At 46.1% G+C, this 26,515-nt stretch overlaps 1 protein-coding gene across 3 annotated transcripts in view; it reads right to left on the bottom strand.

Annotated features, from left to right (window-relative positions):
- LOC147117265 (adenylate cyclase type 1-like) overlaps positions 1 to 26,515 on the bottom strand; it is a 524,560-nt gene that overhangs the window by 28,198 nt on the left and 469,847 nt on the right. For all 3 annotated transcript variants that reach the window (XM_085988088.1, XM_085988086.1, XM_085988087.1), the window contains one exon: positions 5,826 to 5,940. In XM_085988088.1, the coding sequence (XP_085844214.1) occupies positions 5,826 to 5,940 (115 nt within the window). The remainder of the gene's footprint in view (positions 1 to 5,825; positions 5,941 to 26,515) is intronic.

Below are 26,515 nucleotides of genomic sequence, written 5' to 3'. Positions count from 1 at the left end.
AATGGAGGTTCTCACAATTATATGCTTTAATATGAACTATTCAGCTTTATATCCAAAAGGCTCAGAGAATTTAAAATAAGTTTTTTTTTAGTGATTATGACACTGCACTGCAATATACATGCTTACCATGAATTATCTCCGGGGTTCTCCCGATCAGCCACCATAACTTTGGTGGAAGATTAGCAGAAACCATGTTTATCTGAATTTCCACTGATCTGCTGCCAAAGTTATACTGGCCAGTTAAGAGAAGCCCCGAAAAATTCCTGGCTCCTGTTCCTTTGAACTCCAGCAACAATAAGCAACGTAACCCCCCTAGGAGAGTTATACATGCAATATGGCCAATGGGGTTAGTTGTGGCCCACATTTCCTTCACTCATTCCCTTCAATAGACTTGCTGCACCATGAAACTCTAGACTCCGTTGGACTCCTCCCCACAATCCCATCTGCCTGCCGGCAAACAGTGACTACACTTCAAAGCAATTAATTGGCTGTGATGCTCTTTGAGACATAATGAGGACATAAGGGGGGAGAAATTGAGTATAGACCCGTTTGGGGCGCCAGCCTCGCCAGGGCGCTAAAAGCAGTGCCCCGGAAACATTCGCGTCCGCCCACCGGAAATTGAGTTGTTGCACCCCAAAGGGAAGCGCAGCGCTACTGGAGGCGCCCCGCATCCCTCTTGGGGCACTGCAAGTGAATATCGTGGCGCAACGTGCCGCAGCGCCACACGCTGCGGCACATCGTGCTGCGGTATTGCAGGCCTTCCTCCCCTTCTTAAAGGGGAGGGGCCTTGTGCAGCGCAATCTGGGCCCCAAGAGGATCGGGAGTGCAGGCAAAAGAGCCCGCCACCGAAGAGAAGTGCCGGGCTCTTGGAATGCAGCCAGCACTCCGCAGGGGGGTGGGGGGGGGTGGTGGGGGGTTTCAGGAGGCCGGGGTCGATGGTGCAGGCAGGTGCTGGCAGGCGGCCAACAACAAAAATGGCTGCCCCGCACCTCGCCTTTAATTTGCGCCTCCCCGGCCACAGGTAGGCCCCCCTGAACCAGTCGAACATAGCGTCCGGCGGTAAATCAGGGGGCGCTGCCGAATATCATGGCCGGGGCGTCAACGGGGCGCTGCACACACCGATGATGTCATCGGCAGTGGTGCAGCGCTAACGGTTAGCGCCACCACTAATGTCCCGCGGAATTTAGCGGGAGGCGTGGGCAGTGCCGCGCCCAGGCGCCAGTTGGCTTGCGACCCACTTAGCGCCCTCTTAAGGCGCTAATGGGTGGTGCAACCTACTGAATTTCTCCCCCAAAGGCTTTATATATATGCAAGATCGCTCCCTCTCCTTCACAACTTGCCTGACTATAGGATGTTGATCAGGTGGGAATTCACAGAATCACAGAATCACAGAATCTACAGTGCAGATAGAGGCCATTTCGGCCCATCGAGCCTGCACCGACACATATCCCACCCTATCCCCGTAACCCCATGTATTTAATCCCCTAACACTAAGGGTCAATTTATCATAGCCAATTCAACCTAACCTGCACATCTTTAGACTGTGGGAGGAAACCGGAGCACCCGGAGGAAACCCACGCAGACACAGGGAGAATGTGCAAACTCCACACAGACAGTCGCCCGAGGCCAGATTTGAACCCGGGTCCCTGGCGCTGTGAGGCAACAGTGCTAACCACTATGCCACAGTGCAGTTTTTCTCGAGTGCCAGCAAAAGAAGGCAAGGTTACGCTATTAAGAGACAGGATTATCCCAGCTTTCCTACGGCAAGTGAAATGGACTTATTATGTGTGGCTTGACACAATTGGCAGTATCTTACTTCTGAGTCAGAAGGTTGTCGACTCAAGCCCCACTGCAGTTTTTGAGCACACAGTCTAGGTTGACACTCCAGTGCAGTATTGAGGAATTACTGCATTGTTGGAACTGCCATTCTTCAAATGCGATGTTAAATTGAGGATCTGTCTGCCTGCTCTGGTGGATGTTAGGGATCACATGGCAGTCTCGGAAGAGCAGAGAGTTCTCTTGATATTCTGGCCAACATTCTTCCCTAAATTAAAACTATCAATAACTGGTCAGGCATGATATTGCTGTGCGGGATCTTGTCGTTTGCAAAATTGCTGCCATGTTACTCACATAACAGTAACTACCCAAAGTAGTTCCTTGTATATGGAGTATTTTGGGATGTTTCTGACAGATGTGATAAGGCACTATGAAAATGCAAGTCTTTCTTCTTTCTTTATTAAAATAGAACTAGCTACATGAACTATTGGTGCTAGAAGAGTATACTTTCCTCTTTTAGAAAGAAAGCTTTACTTACATGATTATTTTTCTAATATTTTCCTTTTATCAAGTTCATGAACCACAAATTGTATAGCAGTAACAGCAGAAAAACCAGTCAATCATAATTCACCTGGAATAATGCTATTTTCACACTTCTCAGAATCAGCAGACAAAAGGAGTTGGGCCATAATACCAATGTAAACTTGATAAACAATGTAAACAATGTAGATGCAGATGGAATAGAGTTGCTGGATAAAAAAAATTTTTGTTCTGGATTTGGTGTTGGTGTTTATATTTGTAGTAAAGTGATGGCAAAACCCATAAGGTTGGACTAAAGGATGGCGATCGAATGGTGGTAGTTGGATGGTGGTGATAAGGATTGTGGAATTGTTAGTGTATTGGGGATGGGAGGGATGGTTCACGTGAAGTATTTGGATGAGCCGCTCTCTGAGAGCTCTGGCAGTTAGGGGCACTGGTCGTCGATGCTGCTCCTCCTGCTGCTGTACTTATTGCTCTCCAGGTGGTGGTAAGGCTGGATCCTCATGATAACAAAGTAATGTAGCATGCAGCAGACAATGACAAATCTGGATATCTGCTCACGGTTGTCCTGCAAAGCTCCACCCATCATCAAAGACCCTACCCACCCCAGCCACAGTCTGTTCGCCCTCCTGCCATCTGGGAGATGCTACAGATGCATTCGCACCCGAACGACCAGATTTAGGAACAGCTTCTTTCCCAGGGCTGTCATCCTACTGAACTCCACAAATAAACTCTAAAGCCTGCACATCTGCCAATGCACTTTATTATGTTTATGTTAATGTATTACAAGCCAAATGAATGTTGAATGTTTAAATGTCTTAATCTAAATGTACACTCTCGGGAGCCGCAAGCCTACATTTCGTTGTCCTGCACTTGTGCACTAACAATGACAATAAAGTTGATTGATTGATTGATTGAAATGGTCCAGGTAGCGGAAGCGTTGCATGAGCGCATCGCCTGTCTGCTCGATGATGCCGGCGGCATGGCTCTCTTTGTAGGCCAGCTCTGCGGCTGTGCCCAGGTTCCTGACAGGAGTCATGAGGCATGCCTGGAAGAGCTAGCCCTTGTCACCCAGTAGCCAGCCTGTATCCTGACCTCCTGGTTAGAAAAAAGGCGGCACAAAGGACTGGCGCAGGATGCATGCATCATGACTCCTGCTTGGAAACCAGGCACAGGCCTGCATGATTCATTGCCTGTGGTTGCAACCAAGGTGGAATTTGAGGAAGTGGATTCTCTTTCATAGAAATATACAAAAAAACATAGAAAAATAGGAGCAGGAGTAGGCCATTTGGCCCTTCGAGCCTGCTCCACCATTCAATATGATCGTGGCTGATCCTCTATCTCAATACCATATTCCCGATCTCTCCCCATACCCCTTGATGCCTTTTGTGTCTAGAAATCTATCTATCTCCTTCTTAAATATATTCAGTAACTTGGCCTCCACAGCCTTCTGTGGTAGAGAATTCCACAGGTTCACCACCCTCTGAGTGAAGAAATTTCTCCTCATCTCAGTCCTAAATGTCCTACCCCATATCCTGAGACTGTGACCCCTCGATCTAGAACCCTCAGCCAGGGGAAACATCCTCCCTGCATCCAGTCTGTCTAGCCCTGTCAGATTGTTATACGTTTCAATGAGATCCCCTCTTATTATTCTAAACTCTAGTGAATACAGGCCTAGTTGACCCAATCTCTTTGATTCAGAAAGATACCAGTATGGTGATGGGGAGCACGCAAGGCAATGTGGGTAATGTCTATGGCACCTTGTACCCTGAGGAAGCCTGCAATGTGGGCAAAGCCTAATGCTCTTTCATTCTGCTTCACTCTGTCTTTGAGGAAAGAGATGGAGGTGTTCTTCCTGGCGTAGAGAGCTTCAGTGATACAGCGAGGGTGAAACCGCAGATATCACCTTCTGTAGCCTGGAATCTATGGCCTGGTTTGAGGCTCAAGTTGCAGACGGTGATATGGCTCAATGATAGCTTCCTTTGTGAAGTGAAGCCGCCTGAGACATTGCTCCTCAGAGAAGATCAGGTCAGATAAGTGCCCCCTGAAGATCCACTGTGGGTATGGCCTCCTGCAGAGTGCCCGCCTCCTCCTCCTCCCTCTTCTCCCAGCTTCTTCTGCTTTCTCCTGTCTTCTTGCTGCTCCTCATACTCTTCCAGCCCCAACTAGACCACCAATTACTGCAATAAAACTGTTTTGAAGACAATCAAAAACAGTGCACCAGAAAAATCTTCTTCTCAGAAGTCAGAATAAAGTTTTATAAGCCAGAAAACAAACCAAAAATTGCCCAAAAGCTGACCACCAGCCTAACAGAACAAACCAGCAACTCACCTGTATTCAATGGCCCTTTAAATAGCACTGCTGTAGGGTCCTTCCTGCTTGTTAGCGCCATGAGTTGCTGAGCGAGTGGTGAGTCAGGACTAGGGCAGACGAATATCACAAAAAGATCCTATAATGAGCTTAGGAACCTTGGGGGAGAAATTGGGTGGAGCTGCAAACGGGGCGCCAAGCTCGCCTGGGCGCCAGACTTTCCGCTGCAATCGGAGCAGCAGCGATCACCGGAAATTCAGCTTGAGCGCCCCAAGAGGGACACGGGGCAAGGCTCGAAGCGCTCCGCATCCCTCTTAGGGCGCTGAAACTGAATATCGCAGCGCGCTGCGATACTGCAGGCCTTCCTCCCATTCTTAAGGGGGAGGGGCCTGCACCAGCGCGATGAGCGATCGTGAGTGCCGGCAAAACAGCCCGGCACTGAGGAGAAGTGCCGGGCTCTCGGAAAACAGCCAGCAATGCCGCGGGGGGAGAACAGGAGGTCGGGGGCGGAGGTGCTGGCAGGCGGCCGCCGAAAAAAATGGCCGCCCCGCACCTCCACCTTAATTTGCGCCACTGCTGCCACAGGTAGGCCCCGTGAACCGGGTGCGATTAGCGAGCGGCGCTACAGAAGCGATCACTGCCAAATATCATGATCGGGGCGGTAGCGGGGCGCTGCGCACACCGATGACATCATCGGTGGCGGCGCAGCGCAACAGGCTAACGCCGCCATTAGCGCCCCAGCTAAATATCGCAGGAGGCGTGGCCAGTGGCGCTAAAGCCACTGAGTGCCCTCTTTAGGCGCTAACTGGTGGCGCAGCCCGCCGAATTTCTCCCCCCTTATATAAATAAGGAACTCTTCCCCTCCCTAACTCCAGGGGAGACTCTATGGTTGCTCAAGTGGAGATAAATAACCTACAAATTTGTTTGTCTTTTGTTACCGTTCAGGGGTAGTTGGATGGACCGCTATAGGTTTATGTTTTTCTATGCCACTTTATAATGCTACATTGTGAACAGCACAGCACTTGCATCTTCAAACTCTTGTTGAATGTATCAGTACATAATAGCTCAAATAAATCCATGTAAGCATCGATATATACATGCCCATATGCTTGGGCTGTTTTAGCACTGTGTAGTACATAGAATTATTTGCTGAATTACAAAGTAGGATCATCACTAATAGTTAAAAGCCAACTACTTACCAACTCTTAAGACAAAGTCATTGTATGACTGATAGTTGATTTCATCTATAACGTCAAACATTTCTATTGCAAAATCTGCCAGTGTACTCAGGTGAGAATAAATAGATCGTTTTGCCTATAGTTTGAAAAAGATGAAGAAATGTTTTTAAAATGGTCATTGTGTTAATATTTACATGTTAAAGTACAGTTGACAACACCAGATGTAGAACTACATATCAGCAAGACATTTACAGTCAGACCTATTGTGACATTGCACTTGGTAGGAACTGCTAATTTACTATTGATATTAATTTCCTTAGTTCGGTAATTGAGATTGGTTAAAAGGCATGCAACGCAGTCTGTACTGTTGGTTTCTTTGATCACAACTCAGACCGATTTGTTGATTTAACTTACAGATGGTCTCACTGATTTGGATAGAAAGATTTTCCTGTGACCAACATCTGGTGTGTCCCATGATGAAGGCTCGGATCCAGTTAACTATTTAAACACTTGTGGTTTGGTTTTATATCTGAACAGACAGAATAGTACATTCCTTTTTATATTGTTTGATTTGCTGCAGCAATCTTCTACATTAATCAAAAAGCTGCATGAGATATTGGAGCTGATGTTCCTCTGCTTTGCCTTCCAGATATGCCTATTTTCTGGGTGCAAAGTGGAGGCAAAAAGGGCAGAGATGCTTTACGTCAGATCTCTGTCTCCTTTGTACTTAACGTGCACTTCCAGGAGTTTCCCCGAGGAGGCCAGAGCACTTTTGCCTGAAACCGGAGGATGCATTCAAATACAATTCAAATTAAATAGTAAACATGTCTCCTGCCTCATTTTCCTGGGTCTCCTCTTGGCCTTGGAGGTTGGACCCAACCTCCTCATATTGGAGCATCATAGAAGGGACTGCCAATAACCTCCTCTCTACTCCAAAAAGATAAATACATTTTTCACAGGCCCAGAAAGTAGCATTATTTGGGTTAGAAGTCTTCTGGCTGCTGTTTTTGGACAACAGGTGCATTTTCAAACCATTACCACTGCAGCGATACACTTTCTTTCCCCACTTTTGGGTGCAAGAACCTTCCAAGGGGTGTTCCTGTGCCGGGGGAACATTAGGGCTATGGCAGTGACCTGAATTCACAAATATAGGTGGGTTCAGGATCCTTCAGGTGGAGCGCACCTACTCAACTTGTGCTCTAGGAGTAAATCACACCACTGCCTGAGTTAAGCTGGGAAAGTCAACATCTGAGCATCCTCAGAAATGTTGGCTGACACCTGTGGAGCATAGACAGGCACAATTTGTAGGGCAACAACAAGAATTGTATTTTTCAATTAACCGGTTCTCTTGAACTAAAGCTATGTTAAGGCTAATTAACCCATTTGAGACATTCTATTTGTTTTTATGGTTCTTGTATTTGCCTTTTATTATGCTTCATTAACTATTTGTAAGTAAAGGTATTAGTAGCTTTATTCTGTAAACCTCTAATCTGTGTTGTCATATCTTCCTGGCTCAGTGGTCGCACTTTTGCCTTTAAGTCAAAAGGTCATGGGTTGAAGCCCCAGGACTTGATATTGGCTGGCTCGTCACTGCAGTGCTGAGGAAGTGTTACATTGTTTGAGATGCTGTTTTTTAGATGAGATTTTAAACCAAGGCTCCATCTGTCTGTTTAAGTGAACATAAAAGATTCCATTGCATGATTAGAAGAAGAGCAAGGGCATTCTTCTGATGTCTTGGCCAACACTTATTGATGAACCAACACCACCAAAAGAGACTATCTGTTCAGTTAACTACGAAACGCTTTGAAATGTGAAAGGTGCTTTCTAAATGGAAGTTTTTCTTTCCCTATCAACAGACTATGTTAAATACAGGGAGGAAATAACTGCAAGTGGGGTAATTGTTAACCTTCAGGTACATGCCTTAAGAAGGGAAAAGTATAGAAAGGTACAGCATCCAGATCATAGAAAGAACTTTTATTTTTATAGCCTCATTCATTTTTATAGACTTTAAAGGATGTCCCAAAGTATCTCACAGCTAATGAATTACTTTTGAAATTTAATCACTGTCGTTTTGTAAACAAACACAGCAGACAATTTGCTCCCAGCAAGGTCCCAAACAGCAATGAGATAATTACCAGTTAATTTAATTTGGTTCTGTTGGTTGAGGGGTAAATCTTGGCCAGAACACCAGTAGAACTCCCCTGCTGTACTTCAAACACCAGTAGAACTCCCCTGCTGGACTTCAAACACCAGTAGAACTCCCCTGCTGGACTTCAAACAGTGGTGTGGGATTTTTTTTATCTCCACCTGAGCAAGCAGTTTAATGTCTCATCTGAAAGATGGGACCTCTGACATTGCAGACAATTCCTCTAGTATTACATTCAAGTGTCAGTCTAGATTATGTGTTCAAGTCGTGAAGTGAGACTTATATCCATTCAGAGACGAGAGTGTTGCAGCTGAATCAAAGGTTCACTTATTGGACTTGCCATTGAGAAACACGATAATACTGACAATATGGGAAAAGAAAGAAAGACTTGCATTTATATAGCGCTTTTCATGACCACCGGACTTCCCAAAGTGCTTTACAGCCAATGAAGTATTTTTGAAGTTCTATTGTAGGAAACATGGCAGCCATTTGTGCACAGCAAGGACCCACAAACAGCAATGTGATAATGACCAAATAATCTGTTTTAGTGATGTTGATTGAGGGATAAATATTGGTCTGGACACTGGGGATAACTCCCCTGCTCTCCTTCAAAATAGTGCCATAGGATCTTATACAGCCACCTGAGAGAAAAGATAGGGCTTCGGTTTAACGTCTCATCCGAAAGACAGCACCTCCAACAGCACTGCACTCCCTCAGTACTGCATTGTCGTGTAAGCCTCCAACAACAACAACAACAACTTGTATTTATATAGCGCCTTTAACATTGTAAAACGTCCCAAGGCACTTCACAGGAGTGTTATAAAACAAAATTTGACACCGAGCCACATAGGAGATATTAGGGCAGATGACCAAAAGCTTGGTCAAAGAGGTAGGTTTTAAGGAGCATAAAGAGATAGAGAGGCAGAGAGGTTTAGGGAAGGAATTCCAGAGCTTATTACCTTGTCAGCTGAAGGTACGGCCACCAATGGTGGAGCGACTGAAATCAGTGATGCTCAAGAGGCCAGAATTAGAGGAGCACAGATATCTCAGAGGGTTGTGGGGCTGGAGGAGATTACAGAGATGGGGAGGGGTGAGGCCATGGAGAGATTTGAAAACAAGGATGAGAATTTTAAAATCGAGGCATTGCTTAACTGGGAGCCAATGTAGGTCAGCGAGCACAGGGGTGATGGGTGAGTGGACTTGGTGCGAGTTATGACAGGGGCAACAGAGTTTTGGATGACCTCAAGTTTACTCAAGAACTAACAATATATTACAAGATATTGGCCCCAAAAATCCACAGGTCTCTCCGACACATTGCTAGCGTAAGTCCACCAGGAGTGCAGCAGAAGACCCAAGAACTGAGCTAAGACTTGGCTACATGAGATGTCGACTAGCACTGGAAGTTCCTTGGGGAGCCTGAGGCAGAACCTTCATCTGCCCAAAATTGTTCTCCGTTGTCAGGGGGCGTGGCTGGGAGGTGGAGGGAACTTCCAGGCATGGGGCTCGATTTTCCAAGCCCCGAGGAAGCGGGCATCGAGGCAGGACAGCTGGTAAACTCGGAGAAATTTGGGGCGGATGGCAAACCCACCCCATCCCGCCTCCGTGCCCATTTGCCAGGAGGCGGGAGGATGCGCAGCTTCGGGTCCCGTCTCCTGGAGGCGGGAAAGGCATTTAATCCTTTTAACTGCCTGTTAACAGGTAGTTAACAGGCAGAAAAAAGGATTAGTGCCATTTTACCTTCACAGGTGAAGGCTTCCCGACCTCGGAGAACCCCGCCGGTTTGGAGAAGACATGGAGGAGGTCTGCGGTGGTCGGAGGCACCTGGAAGTAAGATGTAGAGGTGAGTGATGGGTGCAAGTGTGGAGTGGTAAGTATGCAAGGTGAGTGAAAAGTTTAAAAAAGTGTTCACTTACCTTGTTTTCTTTCATAGCCTTTAGCCGCGGAGGATCGGGAGAGCCGACGTCCTGCTTTTCAATTTCAGGTAATGGCTGATGGACCCTCTGATCCATCAGACATCTGAAATTTACAAATTTGCAATGTTTGATGAGTCCTCACCTCAAAGACTCATCAAACTAAAGAGAATGTCAGTGTTTGACAGCTTCACAGGTCTGTCAAACGCTGTCATTTCTACTTTCAAAAAGTCTTGACAGATAGCATGTCTGACGTTGACGTGATCTGTCAGTGACTTCTTCCCTAATTGGCCTGCTGAGCCCGCAGGGCGGGCATAACAAGCTCAATCAGGGGAAAATCCCTCTGAATGGTCAGACGAGGATGGAGGCGGGACATTGACATGACAAGCAGCAGTCCCGCCTCCAACTCACCTCCATTCACAAAATCCAGCTCATGGAGTTTCTTTGACCTCGGCCTGGGTTCTGCTGGGTGGTGGTTAAGGCAAGAGAAAGCAGGCATGCTAGCCTCACAACCAGCAGATCTGAAGTCAAACTAGGGGCCCAGGCCTGAGTCTTGGCCTTGATCCGCGAAGAAAATCCTCAGTTTCATCAGTGGATTGGCCCCCTGTTAAAGGCCCTTCCAAATTTGGCTATGGGGCTGGGGCTGCCAGCACAAAAAACAAACAACTGCTAAGATGTGCCTATAACGGCATGGACACCTCCCAGTTTCATGAAGGTAAAGGAACCTCCACAGACCCCAGATACTTTGGCAGGGTCAGCAGAAGAGGTTCTTGGTGAAACTTACGCTGGGATCAAAGGCCCAGGGATTTTCGAGGCCGCCCTTCTTTTCACACCAATTTGTTTTGCCAGTATTCTCGTTGTGGTTCCATTGGTTATGCATGAATGGCCATTATTCATGTAAGTTTCATGCCTTTTACATAGAATTACATAGAACTTTGCAGCTCAGAAATAGGCCAAACAGTCCAACATGTCTATGCCGGTGTTTATGATCCACACGAGCCTCCTCCCACTTTAATTAATACCCTATTAACATGTCTTTCTATGCAATTCTCCTGCATGTATTTATCTAGCGTCCCCTAAATGCATCTATGCTAATTGCCTCAACCACTCCATGTGGTAGTGAGTTCCACATTCCCACCACTCTTGAGTAAAAATGTTTCTCCTGAATTCCTTATTGGATTTATTAGTGACTATCTTACATTTATGGCCCCTAGTTTTGAACTCCCTCACAAGTGAAAACATTTTCTTTACATCTAACCTATTAAACCATTTCATAATTTTAAAGACCTCTATCAGGTCACCTCTCAGTTTTCTCTTTTCTAGAGAAAAGAGTCCCAGCCTGTTCGGTCTTTCTTGATAGTTGTACCCTCTCAGTTCTGGTATCATCTTTGTAAATCTTTTTTGTACTTTCTCCAGTGCTTCTATATCCTTTTTGTAATATGGAGACCAATGCTGTAAGTGTGGTCTAACCAAGGTTCTATAGGACTTTGAATATCAGTAGGCTATTTAGTCTCTGTGGGCATGACAGCCAAGACCGATCCTGGCCTCACCTAACTTTCGGCAGATGTCCCTGGATCAATGATGGGAACTTGCAACAATTTCTCTTCCTTAACCCAATTGAAGACCCATATTGCTTCTGATCTGAATAGCTCAGCTGCTCACCGCCTAAACCCACTGAGTGATTGGAGGAACTAAGGCTTTAAGGAAACTTTTCTGAATGGTTATGGCTAATTAACCAGGAAGTAGGTGTAAAGGCACTTATCTCCTGGATGCAGCAGTCCTCGCCTTGCTGTAGCTGGCGAGTTTTACGAGGTGTGCAAACTGTTGTGTCCGTGTATAATAAGACACAGACTGCGGAGAACGGTACAACAGGTGTTTACTCAACGTGGCTCACAGTGGAACTGATCTGTACAGATTACTACTCAGGGCTATAGACAGGTGTGGTCACTGCCGGTACTGCAGTATACATGAGCTGTAAAAGATAGTTCCCCACTTAAAGGTATATACATTACAATTCCTCCCCTTTTAGATTAACAGTACCATAACACTCATTTAACAATTAAATATCAAACTAATTACAATTAACACTTTTAACATGCAACATTAGCTGAAAATAGTCTATTTATATATTCAGTCTTTGGGGAGGCTTCCTGATCCTTTCTGGATAGCGCCTTTCCCGAGTGTCTTGCTCTTGGTGCGGAGACGATACTGGCCCCCTGTCGTCGGTTAGTTCATCAGCTTCCGATGCTATTGTTTCTGGGGTAGATGTCACCTGTACGTTGGGTTCATCACCAGGTACGTATGGGCGAGGCATGGGGTTGACTTGTTCCTGTGACTCTAGGATCTGGTCAGCATGGCGTCTCATGATGCTCTCCCCAACGTCCACTGTGTACATTAGTGGGCCCTGCCGTGTGCATATCGTTCCTGGCTGCCATTTTTCTGTTCGGTAGTCGCGGGACAAGACTGGTTGCCCTACATTGAAGCTCCTTGTTGGCTTCTCATGGATGTGCTGGAATTGCTTACTCTCAACATCTCTTCGTACGTTTGGTCTGAGCAAATCCAGGCAAGATCTTAACCTTCGGTTAAAGAACATCATGGCTGGGGCATGTGTCGCATTCCGGTAGGCGAACAGGAAATTGTCCACCTTGTGCTGCAGCGGAATGTTGGCATTGTACATAGCCTTTATTGCCTTCTTAAAGGTTTATACGAACCTCTCAGCCAATCTATTTGTGGCTGGATGATACGGGGCGGATGTGTAATGCCTTACCCCATTCTTTTTCAAGAACCTCCGGAACTCTTCGGACACAAACTGTGGTCCGTTGTCGGAGCAAATCTGTTCTGGCAAACCATTCCTGGCAAAAATGGTCCGTAGGACTGCAATAGTTTTCTCCGTGGTGGTGGAGGACATTTTGATGACCTCAGGCCATTTCGAGTGCTCATCCACGGCTATTAAAAACATTGAGTCCATGAATGGACCAGCAAAATCAATATGCAGCCGTTGCCATGGAGATGAGGGCCACTCCCATGGGTGTAGAGGGGACTGTGGTGGTGCATTTTGGACTTTCTGGCATCCTGAGCAGCTCTTGGTCAGGTCCTCAATTTGTTTATCGATTCCCGGCCACCACATATAAGCCCTGGCTAGGCTTTTTTTTTTACCCCTCCCAGATGACCCTCATGAAGCTCATTGAGCACTCTATCCCTTAGCTTGGGTAGAATTACCACTCGGGATCCACACATCAGGGTCCCCCGGCACACTGACAGCTGTTCTCTCCTTGTCGAGAATGCTGGCAACAGTGAGTCGCCATGTGCTGGCCATCCCTTCACCGTCAAATCATATACCCGAGACAGTGTCGGGTCATTTCGGGTTTCCTTTTCGATACAAGCGTTAGTTATCGGTAGGTATTCAACTATAGTCGATTGGAATATTTCGACAGGATCCACTGCTGGTGCTTCCTCCGCAGTAGGCAGTGGCAGGCGTGATAGCCCATCAGCATTTCCATGCTGTTTCGTGCCCTTATATTCAATCTCATAGTGGTGCGCCCCTAGAAAAAGTGACCATCTTTGTAGTCGTTGCGCAGTCATCACCGGAACGCCCTTCTTTGGATTAAAAATGGAGACAAGAGGCTGGTGATCAGTCAGCAAGGTGAATTTCTGCCCGTGCAGATAATGATTGAACTTTTTCACTCCTCACACTAGGCTGAGGGCCTCCCTGTCAATCTGGGCGTAGTGACGCTCAGCTGAGGTTAGTGATCGTGATGCAAAGGCTATTGGCCTCTCTGAGCCGTCCGAGAATTTGTGCGACAGCACCGCTCCAATGCCGTAGGGTGACGCATCACATGCGAACCGAATTGGTAATGCTGGGTTGTAATGGGCCAATACCTCTTTCGATGTGATTAGTGTTTTGCTCTTCTGGAAAGCTCGTCTACATTCGTCACTCCACTTCCATGGCACCCCAGTTTGCAGTAGCGTGTTCAGTGGGTGTAGTATTGTAGACAAATTTGGCAAGAACTTATGGTAGTAGTTTACCAGCCCGAGGAATGACCTCAGTTGTGACACATTTTCCGGTGCTGGAACCTTGACTACTGCCTCAATCTTCTCTGGGGACTTATGTAACCCCTCTTTATCGATAACGTGGCTACAATACGAGATCTGTTTTCTAAAAAACTCGCATTTGGGGCGGTTAGCTCGGAGCCCATATTCCTGCAATCTAGTGAGCACCTGCTCCAGGTTGGCAAGGTGATCACTGTCATTTTCGCCCGTGACCAGGATGTCGTCCAAATAACACTGGGTCCCTGGGATCCCTTGCAGGACTTGTTCCATTGCCCTCGGCCAAATAGCCGGAGCTGATGCTACCCTGAATACCAGCCAGTTGTATTGGTAGAGACCTTTATGGGTGTTGATTGTGAGGTATTTTTTTGATGCTTCTTCTACCTCCATTTGCAGATACGCCTGGGCCAGGTCAATCTTAGTGAAGCATTTCCCTCCAGATAGAGAGGCGAAAATATCTTCAATCCGCGGAAGTGGATATTGTACGGTGTGAAGGACCGGGATCACTGTTACCTTAAAGTCCCCACAGATGCAAACCTTCTTTGGTTCCCCAGGCGTGCTGCTCAACTACTTTTTCATCACAGGGATGATGGGAGTAGCCCACTCGCTCCAGTCTACCTTGGACAGTACTCCTGAATGTTGCAGACTCTCCAGCTCTGCTTCGATGGCTGGGCGGATCGCATAAGGTACCGGTCTGACCTTAAAAAATTTTGGGCTTGCGTTTTCTTCAATTTTAATCGTCGTTGTCATGCCTTTTAGTGTTCCGAGTCCTTGCTGGAACACTTCTTTCGCGTCAGTTAGGATCTTTGACAGTCGCCCAGGTGTGACGTCGTCATCCTTTTTGTCAGCCACAGTCAGTGCCTGTATGGCATACCAATCCAGTTGTATTTTCCGGATCCATTCACGTCCCAGTAATGGTGGTCCTCCATCTTGCAATACATACAGTCTAGTTTTTGTGTTACCTTACCATTATATATAATGGTAACCCTTATTTTTCCTTTGGGGTATACCTTTTGCCCCGTGTACGTCTTCAAAATAATTTTTGTGTCTCTCAAGGGTATGTGTGAGAATAGCCGCTCGTAGTCCCATCGGTTTATGACTGTTAGGGCTGATCCTGTGTCCAATTCCATCTTTACCTGGACTCCTGCTATCTTGAGAGTGACCCAAATGGTTCGGTGCTCCTCCGTTGTGATCACATTATGTAGTTTCAGACAACTCAGTTCCCTGCTTTCGGAGTCGTTATCACTCTTTTGTTTGTCTGAACTATTCTCCATCATCTTGTGTACCTTCTTGTACTTTTCTTTGATAGGTTTCTTATTGCTGGTTTTATTTCCTGACCTGCAGACTCGTGCTATGTGTCCTACTTTTCCACACTGTCTGCACACTTTGTCTTTGAACCAGCAACCATTCTGGTCGTGTGTTGTTCTGCCGCAGCGATAGCACTTCTCTGTTCCATATGACATTTTGTTTGTGCCATATTCTTGCGGTCTCTGTTGTATCTCTGCAGCACCCCGTGCTGCTGCTTCATATGATACCACAATGCTGAAAGCCTTTTACAGCGTAAGGTCCTTTTCAGATAAAAGCCGTTTCTGGGTTCCTTCACTTTGAAGCCCACACACAAACTAGTCCCTTAAGGTATCTGCCAGTCCCACTCCAAACTGGCAGTGTTTCGATAGTTTGCGCAGTTCTGTTAAATAATCAGCATTGCTTTCATCCTTATGCTGGTTCCGTTTGTGAAACTTTAATCTTTCTGCTATCAGCAGCGGTGTGGGGTTTAAATTTTCCTTTAGTATCGTTACTGTATCTTCAAAACTCTTTTCCGTTGGCTTCGTTGGGGTTACTAGATTTCGTAATAAACCATACGTCTTTGCACCCATTAAATTTAACAATACCGACGCTTTCTTGTCATCTGACACCTCATTTGCCTTGCAGTACACCTCTATTCATTCGACATATGTAGTCCAATCTTCGACTTCATTGTCAAATGCGGTGATACTGCCACTCTTCGGCATTTTGGGTGTGGTTTAAAATGGCATCTCCCAATGGCTTAAAATGGCGTCTCCCGCACTTTCCTTCCTCCCCCACTGCTGCCAACGCCGCTCCCGGCGGTTCTTGTGGCATTGGCAGCGCCCTGTAGGTTTCGTGTGCTTCTCCTGCGCTGCTGCCAATGCCGCGCTCAGCGGTCCGCGTGGCAATGGCGGCGCCTCGCGGGTTTCTGCGCGTCTCTCTCTCCCTCTCTCCAACGCTGCTCGGCCCCTGAACACCGGCTGCGCCCTGTGCGCTCTGCCCTCTCTCTCTCTCCCCCGTCGACGCTGCTCGGCCCTTTGCTGTGCCGCTCGGTCGGGCTCTAGCCCGCTGCTGTCCGGGAAGGGTCTGCGCACTACCTGTTGCCAGCCCGTTTCGCTGGACCACCTCGACTGGAAAACCAAGCCTGGTTCTCGACAGCCTCCCCCGCAATTCTCGAGTCTCTGCTGGATGACTGGGCAGTTGCCCGTGGTCGACGCCCGAGTCTCTGGCCTTGACCTCCAATCTACTGATCTCCAGGAACGAATCCCCGGGAGGTGATGCAGAGTTGCAGGTAGGTTCAAACTTGCCTCGTCGTCAATGTTGTGTCCGTGTATAATAAGACACAGACTGCGGAGAACGGTACAACAGGTGTTTACTCAACGTGGCTCACAGTGGAACTGATCTGTACAGACTACTACTCAGGGCTATATACAGGTGTGGTCACTGCCGGTACTGCAGTATACATGAGCTGTAAAAGATAGTTCCCCACTTAAAGGTATATACATTACACAAACCTTACATTTAAACACAAATGGAGCAGGTTGACTGCCCGCCCCCATCCTGCCTCCCGTCCCGCCTCTGTTAAATCCGGAAGTGGATGAGTTGGAGGTGGATTCAAGTCTCAGGATAAGGGGTAAGCCATTTAGGACAGAAATGAGGAGGAATTTCTTCACCCAGAGAGTGGTGAACCTGTGGAATTCTCTACCACAGAAGGCAGTAGAGGCAAATTCATTAAATATATTCAAGAAGGAGTTGGATATATTTCTTAAGGCTAAAGGGATCACGGGATATGGGGAGAAAGCAGGGACAGGGTACTGAATTTGGATGATCAGCCATGATCGCATTGAATGGCGGAGCAGGCTCGAGGGGCCGAATGGCCTACTCCTGCTCCTATCTTCTATGTTTTCTATGTAAGTCGGGATTCTGATTTTTAACACTTTAACTACCCCCACGCCCCCAACCCACCCGTTTTTTTAGGTTAAAATTACCCACATAGAGTTTGCCAACTGTTGGCATATGGAACTCGGTTAATTCAGTTTCTGAAAGGTGTTCATGTTTAGTTCATTCAATAGAGGGAAAAAATGTGGTTGGTATCATTGGAGAGAGAGGGGGAAAGAGATACAAATTTTACTTAGCAACAGCCGTGTTCGCAACTAACCAGCCTTGGATATTTTCATAATAGAATGTTTAGATTAGAAATGTTATGGTACGACAAGAAGTCTAGAGACTAGAAGGTTTATGCCTACCACAGCAAGGCCACGGTATATTTATGTGCTTCTAACGTTGTTGATGTGTGTTGAAGAAAATGTAGGCTTGTGTCTCTGGATTATACAGTAGCCAGTGACTACCATATTAGGCAATGCCAGCTCCAGATTGATAAGAAAATAATGTATAAATGTAAGCTTTGTCCTTTGTTCAAGCAGCACAAAAGGACCCATGCCTCAGTTCAGGTGCTCTATCTGTGACTAGGTTCAGGTGTTCTATCTGTGACTAGGTTCAGGTGCTCTATCTGTGACTAGGTTCAGGTGCTCTATCTGTGACTAGGTTCAGGTGCTCTATCTGTGACTAGGTTCAGGTGCTCTATCTGTGACTAGGTTCAGGTGCTCTATCTGTGACTAGGTTCAGGTGTTCTATCTGTGACTAGGTTCAGGTGCTCTATCTGTGACTAGGTTCAGGTGCTCTATCTGTGACTAGGTTCAGGTGCTCTATCTGTGACTAGGTTCAGGTGCTCTATCTGTGACTAGGTTCAGGTGCTCTATCTGTGACTAGGTTCAGGTGCTCTATCTGTGACTAGGTTCAGGTGCTCTATCTGTGACTAGGTTCAGGTGCTCTATCTGTGACTAGGTTCAGGTGCTCTATCTGTGACTAGGTTCAGGTGCTCTATCTGTGACTAGGTTCAGGTGCTCTATCTGTGACTAGGTTCAGGTGCTCTATCTGTGACTAGGTTCAGGTGCTCTATCTGTGACGAGGTTCAGGTGCTCTATCTGTGACTAGGTTCAGGTGCTCTATCTGTGACTAGGTTCAGGTGCTCTATCTGTGACTAGGTTCAGGTGCTCTATCTGTGACTAGGTTCAGGTGTTCTATCTGTGACTAGGTTCAGGTGCTCTATCTGTGACTAGGTTCAGGTGCTCTATCTGTGACTAGGTTCAGGTGTTCTATCTGTGACTAGGTTCAGGTGTTCTATCTGTGACTAGGTTCAGGTGCTCTATCTGTGACTAGGTTCAGGTGCTCTATCTGTGACTAGGTTCAGGTGCTCTATCTGTGACTAGGTTCAGGTGCTCTATCTGTGACTAGGTTCAGGTGTTCTATCTGTGACTAGGTTCAGGTGCTCTATCTGTGACTAGGTTCAGGTGCTCTATCTGTGACTAGGTTCAGGTGTTCTATCTGTGACTAGGTTCAGGTGTTCTATCTGTGACTAGGTTCAGGTGCTCTATCTGTGACTAGGTTCAGGTGTTCTATCTGTGACTAGGTTCAGGTGCTCTATCTGTGACTAGGTTCAGGTGCTCTATCTGTGACTAGGTTCAGGTGCTCTACCTGTGACTAGGTTCAGGTGCTCTACCTGTGACTAGGTTCAGGTGTTCTATCTGTGACTCGGTTCAGGTGCTCTATCTGTGACTAGGTTCAGGTGTTCTATCTGTGACTAGGTTCAGGTGCTCTATCTATGACTAGGTTCAGGTGCTCTATCTGTGACTAGGTTCAGGTGCTCTATCTGTGACTAGGTTCAGGTGCTCTATCTGTGACTAGGTTCAGGTGCTCTATCTGTGACTAGGTTCAGGTGCTCTATCTGTGACTAGGTTCAGGTGCTCTATCTGTGACTAGGTTCAGGTGTTCTATCTGTGACTAGGTTCAGGTGTTCTATCTGTGACTAGGTTCAGGTGCTCTATCTGTGACTAGGTTCAGGTGCTCTATCTGTGACTAGGTTCAGGTGCTCTATCTGTGACTAGGTTCAGGTGCTCTATCTGTGACTAGGTTCAGGTGCTCTATCTGTGACTAGGTTCAGGTGCTCTATCTGTGACTAGGTTCAGGTGCTCTATCTGTGACTAGGTTCAGGTGCTCTATCTGTGACTAGGTTCAGGTGCTCTATCTGTGACTAGGTTCAGGTGTTCTATCTGTGACTAGGTTCAGGTGCTCTATCTGTGACTAGGTTCAGGTGCTCTATCTGTGACTAGGTTCAGGTGCTCTATCTGTGACTAGGTTCAGGTGCTCTATCTGTGACTAGGTTCAGGTGCCCTATCTGTGACTAGGTTCAGGTGTTCTATCTGTGACTAGGTTCAGGTGCTCTATCTGTGACTAGGTTCAGGTGCTCTATCTGTGACTAGGTTCAGGTGCTCTATCTGTGACTAGGTTCAGGTGCTCTATCTGTGACTAGGTTCAGGTGCTCTATCTGTGACTAGGTTCAGGTGTTCTATCTGTGACTAGGTTCAGGTGCTCTACCTGTGACTAGGTTCAGGTGCTCTATCTGTGACTAGGTTCAGGTGCTCTATCTGTGACTAGGTTCAGGTGCTCTATCTGTGACTAGGTTCAGGTGCTCTACCTGTGACTAGGTTCAGGTGCTCTACCTGTGACTAGGTTCAGGTGCTCTATCTGTGACTAGGTTCAGGCGCTCTATCTGTGACTAGGTTCAGGTGCTCTATCTGTGACTAGGTTCAGGTGCTCTATCTATGACTAGGTTCAGGTGCTCTATCTGTGACTAGGTTCAGGTGTTCTATCTGTGACTAGGTTCAGGTGTTCTATCTGTGACTAGGTTCAGGTGCTCTATCTGTGACTAGGTTCAGGTGCTCTATCTGTGACTAGGTTCAGGTGCTCTATCTGTGACTAGGTTCAGGTGCTCTATCTGTGACTAGGTTCAGGTGCTCTATCTGTGACTAGGTTCAGGTGCTCTATCTGTGACTAGGTTCAGGTGTTCTATCTGTAACTAGGTTCAGGTGCTCTATCTGTGACTAGGTTCAGGTGTTCTATCTGTGACTAGGTTCAGGTGCTCTATCTGTGACTAGGTTCAGGTGTTCTATCTGTGACTAGGTTCAGGTGCTCTATCTATGACTAGGTTCAGGTGCTCTATCTATGACTAGGTTCAGGTGCTCTATCTGTGACTAGGTTCAGGTGCTCTATCTATGACTAGGTTCAGGTGCTCTATCTGTGACTAGGTTCAGGTGCTCTATCTGTGACTAGGTTCAGGTGCTCTATCTGTGACTAGGTTCAGGTGCTCTATCTGTGACTAGGTTCAGGTGCTCTATCTGTGACTAGGTTCAGGTGCTCTATCTGTGACTAGGTTCAGGTGCTCTATCTGTGACTAGGTTCAGGTGCTCTATCTGTGACTAGGTTCAGGTGCTCTATCTGTGACTAGGTTCAGGTGCTCTATCTGTGACTAGGTTCAGGTGCTCTATCTGTGACTAGGTTCAGGTGCTCTATCTGTGACTAGGTTCAGGTGCTCTATCTGTGACTAGGTTCAGGTGCTCTATCTGTGACTAGGTTCAGGTGCTCTATCTGTGACTAGGTTCAGGTGCTCTATCTGTGACTAGGTTCAGGTGCTCTATCTGTGACTAGGTTCAGGTGCTCTATCTGTGACTAGGTTCAGGTGCTCTATCTGTGACTAGGTTCAGGTGCTCTATCTGTGACTAGGTTCAGGTGCTCTATCTGTGACTAGGTTCAGGTGCTTCTATCTGTGACTAGTTTCAGGTGCTTTATCTGTGACTAGGTTCAGGTGCTCTATCTGTGACTAGGTTCAGGTGCTCTATCTGTGACTAGGTTCAGGTGCTCTATCTGTGACTAGGTTCAGGTGCTCTATCTGTGACTAGGTTCAGGTGCTCTATCTGTGACTAGGTTCAGGTGCTCTATCTGTAACTAGGTTCAGGTGTTCTATCTGTGACTAGGTTCAGGTGCTCTATCTGTGACTAGGTTCAGGTGCTCTATCTGTGACTAGGTTCAGGTGCTCTATCTGTGACTAGGTTCAGGTGCTCTATCTGTGACTAGGTTCAGGTGCTCTATCTGTGACTAGGTTCAGGTGCTCTATCTGTGACTAGGTTCAGGTGCTCTATCTGTGACTAGTTCAGGTGCTCTATCTGTGACTAGGTTCAGGTGCTCTATCTGTAACTAGGTTCAGGTGTTCTATCTGTGACTAGGTTCAGGTGCTCTATCTGTGACTAGGTTCAGGTGCTCTATCTGTGACTAGGTTCAGGTGCTCTATCTGTGACTAGGTTCAGGTGCTCTATCTGTGACTAGGTTCAGGTGCTCTATCTGTGACTAGGTTCAGGTGCTCTATCTGTGACTAGGTTCAGGTGCTCTATCTGTGACTAGGTTCAGGTGCTCTATCTGTGACTAGGTTCAGGTGCTCTATCTGTGACTAGGTTCAGGTGTTCTATCTGTCACTAGGTTCAGGTGCTCTATCTGTGACTAGGTTCAGGTGTTCTATCTGTGACTAGGTTCAGGTGCTCTATCTGTGACTAGGTTCAGGTGCTCTATCTGTGACTAGGTTCAGGTGCTCTATCTGTGACTAGGTTCAGGTGCTCTATCTGTGACTAGGTTCAGGTGTTCTATCTGTGACTAGGTTCAGGTGCTCTATCTGTGACTAGGTTCAGGTGCTCTATCTGTGACTAGGTTCAGGTGCTCTATCTGTGACTAGGTTCAGGTGTTCTATCTGTGACTAGGTTCAGGTGCTCTATCTGTGACTAGGTTCAGGTGCTCTATCTGTGACTAGGTTCAGGTGCTCTATCTGTGACTAGGTTCAGGTGCTCTATCTGTGACTAGGTTCAGGTGTTCTATCTATGACTAGGTTCAGGTGCTCTATCTGTGACTAGGTTCAGGTGCTCTATCTGTGACTAGGTTCAGGTGCTCTATCTGTGACTAGGTTCAGGTGTTCTATCTATGACTAGGTTCAGGTGCTCTATCTGTGACTAGGTTCAGGTGCTCTATCTGTGACTAGGTTCAGGTGTTCTATCTATGACTAGGTTCAGGTGCTCTATCTGTGACGAGGTTCAGGTGCTCTATCTGTGACTAGGTTCAGGTGTTCTATCTGTGACTAGGTTCAGGTGCTCTATCTGTGACTAGGTTCAGGTGCTCTATCTATGACTAGGTTCAGGTGCTCTATCTATGACTAGGTTCAGGTGCTCTATCTGTGACTAGGTTCAGGTGCTCTATCTGTGACTAGGTTCAGGTGCTCTATCTGTGACTAGGTTCAGGTGTTCTATCTGTGACTAGGTTCAGGTGCTCTATCTGTGACGAGGTTCAGGTGCTCTATCTGTGACTAGGTTCAGGTGTTCTATCTGTGACTAGGTTCAGGTGTTCTATCTGTGACTAGGTTCAGGTGTTCTATCTATGACTAGGTTCAGGTGTTCTATCTGTGACTAGGTTCAGGTGCTCTATCTATGACTAGGTTCAGGTGCTCTATCTATGACTAGGTTCAGGTGCTCTATCTGTGACTAGGTTCAGGTGCTCTATCTGTGACTAGGTTCAGGTGTTCTATCTATGACTAGGTTCAGGTGCTCTATCTGTGACTAGGTTCAGGTGCTCTATCTGTGACTAGGTTCAGGTGCTCTATCTGTGAATAGGTTCAGGTGTTCTATCTGTGACTAGGTTCAGGTGCTCTATCTATGACTAGGTTCAGGTGCTCTATCTGTGACTAGGTTCAGGTGCTCTATCTGTGACTAGGTTCAGGTGCTCTATCTGTGACTAGGTTCAGGTGCTCTATCTGTGACTAGGTTCAGGTGCTCTATCTGTGACTAGGTTCAGGTGCTCTATCTGTGACTAGGTTCAGGTGCTCTATCTGTGACTAGGTTCAGGTGTTCTATCTGTGACTATACTCTGCTTGTAAATTGCTTTCTATGCTGAAGTTAAAGAATAAAATGATTATAACCAGAAGCCTGAACTCATTACTACTGAAGTGAACAAACAGAACTCTATTTTAAAACAACACCAACAAGTACTATAATGTCCCATTTGAAAAACTGGAATGGAGAACTGAGCAGATAATTGGGGAGGTTAACTTTGAGGAAATGGCTTTGAAGAATTTCTAACATGCAATGGCTAACTTTATGGGTTGGTTTAGTTTTTCTTCTAGAATTATGTAATTTAATGTACTTGTTGTGGTATAAGTTTAAATTACATAGAATTTACAGCATAGAAATGGGTCATTTGGCCCAATTGGTCCATGCCAGTGTTTATGCTCCACACAAGCCTATACATGTATCTGGGTATATGAGGAAATAGCATGGCTGCTCAAAGGACTTGAATAAAATTGGTTGGTTGGTCTTGTGGTACTTGCTGATTTGTGAATTGTATCTTTGAAAATAAAATTGAGCAATTTGAATGGTTGATTTTTAGGTAGTTGCTGGTTACTGGTGTGTAGCACTTCCTACCTGTTCAATGATGAAACTGTTTTTTGCATTTAATCAATGGGATATTGGAGGTTTACAGCTTGGTTAATTTAATATATAGCAGTTATTTGAGACAAACATGATTATTGTTTTGTCCTACATTGTAATGTGTCAGCCAGTGGCTCAGTTGGTAGCACCCTCGCCTCTGTGTCAGAAGGTTGTGGGTTCAAATCCCACTCCAGAGACTTGAGCACAAAATCTAGGCTGACACTCCAGTGCAGTACTGAGGGAGTGCTGCACTGTCAGAGGTGTTGCCTTTCGGATGAGACTTTAAACTGAGGCCCTGTCTACTCTCTTAGGTGGACATAAAAGATCCCATGGCACTATTTCAAAGAAGAGCAGGGGATGTATCCCCAGTGTCCTGGCCAATGTTTATCCCTCAATCAACATCACTAAAAACAGATTATCTGGTCATTATCACATTGGTGTTTGTGGGAGCTTGCTGCTGTGCTTCCTACATTACAACAGTGACTATACTTAGTACTTCAAAAAGTACTACATTGGCTGTAAAGCACTTTGGGACATCCGGTGGTCGTGAAAGGCGTGACACAAGTGCAAGTCTTTCTTTCTACATTAGTATATTGGCACTTTTGAGATGTGACACCATAGGCAGCTATTAATTGCAAGACTTTTAATTAGTTAGACAAGTTAATAGGAATTATCAATGTTTCTGTGAACTAGAAACAGCAATTGTTTGGCCCAAAGTTACAGGATTCTTTTGTAAAGAAGCCAGATGAGATGTGATTGCAGTAAGGGTTGAAGTCAAAACAAAAAAAAACATCTGCAGAGCAACACATCTTCAGTCTTCATTAGGTAACAGGAATATCATCTGTGGAATATAGCTGCTCAGGTGAATATTGTTATATTAATAATCAAGTTTTGCTTGATTAAAGTCAAAAAGAATGGGTTTGAAGGTCTAAGTGGTTTTTCTTGGTCCATAGTTTCTTATGCTCTTATATTCCTTTTATTATACTCCACATTGTGCTGTTTAACTGAAGAGGATTCTATGAATAGTAAAGTGAGCTCAATACTGTTTACATTTAAAGAATCTATTGTCACTTGCTGCCTTCCTTGTTATTTCAAGCTGCTGTATATTTTTTTTAGAACTTGGAAGGGTAATATTAAGGAATAATGTTCAAAAGTTATTTGGATGAAATGTTGACTATCAGTGAGTTTACTTTGTGTGTCCAAGCAATCACCTGGAGGTGATTCTTACATCAACAATTTGACCTAGCTACAGGTTGATCTTCAGAAGCTTGAGTTCTAGTGATTGGAAAGCTGACCTTCAAGTTGGTTTACTGCCAATAAAAATACTACCTTTAAAAAAATATAATTAGTGCCCACTTCTAAACTGGATGGTAGGAGCTGGAAGGGAGAAGAGGAGATAAAGATTGAAAACTTTAAAAAAGTATAGAGTTAGAATGTGTAGGATAGAGTTAGAGTAGGTGGGGAAAAAGAATAAAGCTAAAGTTAAATATAAAACAAATAAAAAAGGATGGAGCAAACGGGAGGAAACAAGATGCAGGACAAGCAATATATATGTTTAAATGTCTCCTTTTTATGTGATTTTTGAGGTGTTTATTTTAGTTTTTTTTTAATTTTACATTACAACAGTGTAATGAAATCTGTTTGTCTTGGTCCTGTATTCGTTTTGCACGCATGTATATTACCCTCCCCCACTGTGTATAGTTTCACTTCCTCTTTCCCGACTAACCTGGGAGGTTCCAGGTCTTGGCTCTTGGCTCCGCTCCTGACTTCTCTTACATAAAGATCCCAGGATTTGTATGACTCATTCCTGTGAACCAGTCGGCGTGTTGAGATGTTAGCTCTGGTCTTAGTGATTAAAAGCCAACTTGTTTAAGTCTATAACTTCTAGTTTTGTGGTTATTGAAGGCCCATCGATTTTAATCACTAAAGAATACTAGGATGGATCGACTCCTAAAACCAGAGCGTCTGCACTTGGATCCCCATTCTGCTGAAGCATCAAATCAATTTGGACACTGGCTCAAATGCTTCGAACTCTTTGCGGGGGCCTCATCCGCTAGCGAGGTAGATAAACTGAGTCTACTGACTACCCGCGTAAATCATCGGATTTATTCGTTCATCCGGGATGCCACCTCTTACACGGAGGCCATCACTATCCTGAAGGCCCAATACCAGAGGTCGGTAAACGAAGCGTACGCCAGACATCTGCTGGCTACACGCAGGCAGCGACCAGAGGAATCAATGGACGATTTCTTACAGGGCCTAAAGGACCTGGTCCGGGATTATAACTGCAAGGCCGTGACGGCCAACGCGTACTCTGACGAATTGGTCCGCGATTCCTTCATCACGGGCCTCAAATCGAATTATATCTGGCAGAGACTGCTGGAAAAGGAGGTCCTGGACTTAAAAAAGGCAGTGGCCACTGCGCGATCGCTGGACGTGGCCCAGAAAAACTCTGACTCTTATTCTTCCAGCCATGCGGCCCTCACCGCCTCGTGCATGCCGAGGGGGCCGCCATCTTGGAATCAGCCATCTTCCCCATCCAGGTCTCAGACCAGCTCTACGCCGCCGGAGTCCCCACACAGAAGTTCACCCAGGAGTCCTACTACAGCGGCAATGTCTTGAGGCCCAAAATGCTACTTCTGCGGCCAGGCCAAGCACCCCAGACAACGATGCCCAGCGAAGGACGCTACATGCTTCAAATGTAAGAAAAAGGGGCATTTTAGCAAAGTCTGCAGGGGGAATCCGATTTCCAACTCCGTCACCGCCTCGTGCGTGCCGTGCGGGCCGCCATCTTGGGATCCGCCATCTTTTCCCGACTCAACGGCCGCCCAGGGCCCAACAGTGGCTTCGATCACGGTGGATCAATCCAGGCCACACCCGTTGACAAAATCCATGATGGACATACAGGTAAACGGGAATTTAACGAAATGTTTAATTGACTGTGGGAGTACCGAGAGTTTTATC

The sequence above is a fragment of the Somniosus microcephalus genome, chromosome 5 (assembly GCF_052327205.1).
Source record: "Somniosus microcephalus isolate GS21.2 chromosome 5, FLI_Smic_1.0, whole genome shotgun sequence".
Taxonomy (NCBI): Eukaryota; Metazoa; Chordata; class Chondrichthyes; order Squaliformes; family Somniosidae; genus Somniosus; species Somniosus microcephalus.
Note: the sequence above shows the minus strand (reverse complement) of the source record. Positions and strands in the feature narration are given on the sequence as shown.